At 41.8% G+C, this 1654-nt stretch overlaps 1 gene segment (V, D, J or C); it reads right to left on the bottom strand.

Moving 5' to 3' along the window:
- Positions 1-409: 409 nt before the first annotated feature.
- LOC121435696 lies at positions 410-1030 on the bottom strand. The segment is given in 2 exon segments: positions 410-738; positions 982-1030. Coding segments are annotated over 2 exon segments (378 nt in total).
- Positions 1031-1654: the final 624 nt, after the last annotated feature.

The raw sequence follows: 1654 nt of genomic DNA, 5'->3' as shown, positions 1-1654 counted from the left end.
CCTGTTGAAATACTTTGTATTCATTATATTTAGAAACACATAGAAAAAGAAACAGTAAATCATAAGTGATAGGAAACTCTAAAAGGTTTTACTGATGGTGGGATGGATTAGGCAGAGTTGTGGTCAGGAAGATAGGGCAGAAAAAGAGAAAATTAAATATGTGTTAACAAAATTTTAAGTGAATAATTATTAATTAAGAAACAACCATAGAGGTCTATATTTTGTTGGGAAATCATTAAATTATAAAGTATATAGGGTGGGACAAACATGTAAATCAGTTCATAAAAGTTTGTTTCATTGTTTAAGATCTTTTCTCAAACAAGTTTAGAGCTGTGTATTGAGGTGTCAGAGACTAAGAGACAGCTGAGAGACTGAGCCTCAGTGAGCAGCAACCCCAGGAGGTTTTTGTTCAACCATGGAGCACTGTGGGAGGATTCTCCTTACTCTGCTGACAGTAATAGGTTGCAGCATCATCAGCTTGCACAGGATTGATGGTGAGGGTGAAATCTGTTCCAGACCCACTGCCACTAAACCTGGCTGGGACCCCAGATTCTAGGTTGGATGCACCATAGATAAGGAGTTTGGGAGGCTGTCCTGGTTTCTGTTGATACCAGTGCATACAATTTATTCCATAGTAATTGACACTCTCACTAGACTTGCAGGAGATGGTGGCCTTTTGTCCCAGAGACACAGGGAGCAAACCTGGAGACTGGGTCAGCACAATGTCCCCAGTGGAACCTGGAATTACAAACACACAGACCATGTTTATACATGTTTAGAAACTTTCCCAGCAGAGGAATTTTTCACTAAAAATTTTCAAGAATACTTGTAAGCATTACTTTGAGAAACCAGAACGTCAAAGAGAACGGGGAACATAAACCCAATTACAAATGGCTTAAATCTAATGATAAAGATAGCAGAGGCATGGAAAACCATGATGGCCCCAGTGGATGCCCCCAACACTGGTCTGCACCCTCTCACCTTGAACCCTGAGCAGCAGCATCCATAGGAGGAGTGCCTTTGACTCCATCTCTGAGTGCTTGAAAAGAGAATGCTTCTTAGGCTCCTGCAGCTGCCCTTAAAGGAGCCTGGGCTGTTGCATAATGACTCAATATGTAAATCAGCCCAGAAAAGTGTGTGCTGGTGCTCAAAGGGGCACCTGCTCCTGTTTCACCCACTGGGAGTTGATGTCAGCAGAAAATTCCCTAGAGCATGGCAAATGTGTCTTAAAGGAGCCTTGCAACATATTCTCTTGAATCTTTATCCTCTAATCTTTCTGAAGTGTGATGCAGGTGTGCACTATGGATGTGCTATGTAAAGAATATATGTTATTTCAGGAAAAACTTAATCTTTCAAAATTGTAAACAGCCAATGAAAATATTATCTACGAGGGAATGGAGAATAAAGACTCAAAAAAAGTAACGTAATTAATTCTGTTTTTTAAAATTTTTTTTATTGAGAAAAGGAGAAAAAAAACATAAACAAAAAACAAGTTTCCACCTCTTCCCAGCCTCCCATTTCCCTCCCCCTCCTCCCACCCTTCTCCCCCTCCTCCCATCCTTCTCCCCCTCTCCCCACTCCTCTCCCCCTCCCTCTCCAGTCCAAAGAGCAGTTCGGGTTCTGTGCCCTGTGGTAAGTTCTAGGTCCTCCCCCC

Source organism: Microtus oregoni, unplaced genomic scaffold (genome assembly GCF_018167655.1).
Source record: "Microtus oregoni isolate MIOR12 unplaced genomic scaffold, Mior012 000002F_ref0000024, whole genome shotgun sequence".
In the NCBI taxonomy this organism is placed as follows: Eukaryota; Metazoa; Chordata; class Mammalia; order Rodentia; family Cricetidae; genus Microtus; species Microtus oregoni.
The sequence above is the reverse complement of the archived record's forward strand: the minus strand, read 5'-3'. Positions and strand labels throughout refer to the sequence as shown.